This window comes from Carlito syrichta, unplaced genomic scaffold, assembly GCF_000164805.1.
Source record: "Carlito syrichta isolate Samal-C Ts95f unplaced genomic scaffold, Tarsius_syrichta-2.0.1 Scaffold314605, whole genome shotgun sequence".
NCBI lineage: Eukaryota > Metazoa > Chordata > Mammalia > Primates > Tarsiidae > Carlito > Carlito syrichta.
In genome coordinates, this window is record NW_007258701.1 from 137,511 (window position 1) to 140,605 (window position 3,095).

A 3,095-nucleotide genomic window follows, 5' to 3' on the forward strand; every position below is an offset into this window, starting at 1 on the left:
AGGCAGGTCTCAAACCCGCAGGCTCAGGCAATCCACTCACCTCAGCCTCCCAAAGGCACGGGATTACAGGCTGAGCCACCGAGCCTGGCTAAGAAAAGACATTTCTTATTTTGAGGTGAAATAAAGGAATCACCACCTTCTGTTTATTCATTCGTTGTATATTTGAAGCGGCTGCCTCTCAGGTCTGGTGCCAGGTGTTGGGGCACAAGACCTGCTTTAACCAGTCTTTCAGGAAAAGCCAGTACTGTATAGCGCCCTCTGTGGGCCACATCGTGTAAGGCACTTTACATGCTGTGGCTCGTTTAAGCCTTTCAGCAACCTCTTGGAGGGTAGATACTGTTGTCTGCCCCATTTCACAGGTGACCCAGGTTTGGAGGGTCAGCAGTCAGTGGGTATTGACAGAACTTGGAAGTGGTAGAGCCAGGAAGCAGGAGTCAGACATGGTATTCTGGTTTCTGAGCCTGCACACACCCCAAAAGCAGCGGAACCAGGTGCACAGAGAGCTTAGAGGAGGTGTGGAGCAGCCTTTGTGGGGAGGCGAGCTTAGAGCAGAATTCTGAAAGAGGCTAGGCAAGACGAGTGCTGGAGTGGTGTGGAAGAGAGCAGCAAGTGCCTTCATCTGTTTTCTGAACCTTGTCCTGCCACTCAACTCGGCGCCACAGCCAGGTAGGTGTTCAGCTTGCTCTGACGGGGACTGTGTACACTGTGGTTTGACCCCTCGTTTGGACTTACACAGGGCATTCAGTGTCCCTGCTCTGAAGGAGCAAGGCCTCTTTGTGGTGTGCGGTAGTGGCCAGGGTTCCCACTGCGCATGCTCTCTCATTTCCCAGTCTTAGGGGCACATGTGCACTGCTGCTGGTGTGTCCCTCTCATGCGGCAGGCGCTGCCTGGGCCCCTGTGGGGGAAGGATCTGCAGACATGGCTGGTGTAAGTGTGTCACCTCAGCTGGCCCTGGTGAAGGAGAGGGCTGTGTCCTCAGCCTTGGCAGTGTTTGAGCCCCGGACTCTGGAGCGAGTGCACTGATTCCATTGTGGACCCCGCCCCCTTCCTTTCTGTGTGATCCGGGACAGGTTTCTTCAGCTCTCTGTGCCTCATCCTCAAGATAATGGGTCTAACAGGTCTTGTGTCATAGCGTTGTGCGACGACTCGGGGGTAATACCTATGCCTTGCCTGCAGCAGTGTCTGGCACGTGGTAAGCCCCAGGGAAGTGCTCACTATTGTTCTTTATCTCCCACCGTGGGGCCTCTGCGTGGGGCCTCTGGGGCACACGGTGCAAGAACGAGTGAGTTTGGGGTTTTGGCAAATGTTCCCAGAGCTCCACTGCATACTCTGGGACAGAAGCAGCTGGTGGAGTCTGGTGGGGGGTGATCTGGGGCGTTGGGTGGGGCAGGGGGCCGGGCTGCAGCTGTGCCCCTGCCTTCCAGGACCTGCCCTCGTTCACCCAGAATGTGCATAGGCTGGTCAACGACCTGCGCTACTACAGACTCTGCAATGACAGCCTGCCCCCTGGCACTGTGAAGCTCTAGGCACGGCCTGCTTCCCGCCTGAGGGACATGGGCTTCTGCCAACGCCACCTGCACCACCTCCACCTTCCACCACAGACGTCGCCCAGACCAGCCTCGGCCGCACTCCTCGGATGAGCATTGTGGCCTGCCTCTGTCCTTCCTTCACTCTCCTCTTGCTACCGCTGCTCAGCAAAGCTGGCTTCAGGGTCCATCCTAGCCCTGGTCAGTGACCTAGGAAGTTTGAGCAGGCAGAGTGCCACGTGGCCGGGTACCAGGGAGGTACCAGGAAATTCCATGGGGGGGTCTGTGTGGATCATGTGCATATCCATCATGGGCAGAAACACCAAGGACTGTGTAGGACGGTGCCACCTTCTCACCATTCCACCTCCCCACTCCTCCTCTGCCCAGCCAGCTGGGGAGAGACATGACGTCGGGACTACTTTGGCACTTCTGGCAAGCCTCCCCCACCCCAATTGCCTTGAAGTCTCTGCTCTTTGTCAGAGATTTGCAAAAGACTCATGTTTTTGTTGTTTTTTTTTCTCATCATTCCATTGTGATACTAAGAAACTAAGAAGCTTAATGAAAAAATAAAATGCTTATGTTGTTGTTATATAAACAATGGTTAAGGAGCGTCTTTCTACTCAGAGCCTCCTAAAGGCCAGTCTCCTGGGAGGTGGACTGTCCTGGTGGGAGAATGGGGCAGTGAGGGGTGAGGGTGCCCGAGGCTCCCCTTTAGGCCTTGGGTGTGCGGATCTGCGGAGAAGTGACTGGCTAGCTCTCACCCTCTTCCACACAACCCCTCCCTTGAACATGTGAGGAAACAGAGTCCCCCTTTCTCCTGCTCAGAGGGGAGGGCTGTTGGTCTCCCCTGCAGTTACCCTGTGGTGGAGGGAGGTATAGCGTCCAGGCCACCTGAGTCCCTGGCCCCTACTCCTCTGTGGTGAGTGTGGGCTCTACCTCCCCTGCTTCTCAGAGAATAGATTCCTTCTCAAGTTGTCCAGCCAGGAGTAGGCCCTCAGTGCACTGAAGGCTCATGTGAGGACAGGGAGATGTGGAGGCCTCAGCCTGGATTGCCTGGCTGAGATCAGAGGTGGGGGGGCAGGGTGTGGCTCTGTGAGGGTGACAGGGGGTGGGGCTCAGGGCTCTCCGGTGTGCTTGAGAGCTGGGGCTATGCTGGTCGTTCATGGTTGGAAACATAGCACTTGTTCTTGAATTTCCCAGAATAGCCAATCAGCAGTTCTTCCTGTGCTAGGTGTTACAGTGGCCGGACTGGCAGGACTGGGGCAGACCTGGCGAGATGAGATTTGCTCACCTGAAGGTGAGGGTGTGCATTGACTGGCATGTTGATAGCACTGGGGAAGACGGGCGTTGGGGGCTGATGCCTTCTGTTTTGAAGACCTTTATAAGAGTCACTGGGGGAGGCGCCGGGCTGCGCTGAGTAGCGAGGTGAGCGTGTGTGCCTTGCGGCAGCCCTGGTTCCACTGGTTCCCAGCACCCTGTGCAGCGAGCCCCTCGTCAGAGTTCCGAAAGAATGGGATTGAATTGCTACTTGCTCCTCTGCAGAAGGAATTAGCATCCACTTACTCCTAG

General features: G+C 56.0%; 1 protein-coding gene across 1 annotated transcript in view; it reads left to right on the forward strand.

Moving 5' to 3' along the window:
- Positions 1 to 2,121, forward strand: part of XPO6 (exportin 6) — a 102,682-nt gene extending 100,561 nt beyond the window's left edge. The window contains exon 23 of the mRNA XM_021719377.1: positions 1,425 to 2,121. Within this exon, the coding sequence (XP_021575052.1) occupies positions 1,425 to 1,526 (102 nt within the window). The 3' untranslated portion in view covers positions 1,527 to 2,121. The remainder of the gene's footprint in view (positions 1 to 1,424) is intronic.
- The last annotated feature ends 974 nt before the right edge of the window (positions 2,122 to 3,095 follow it).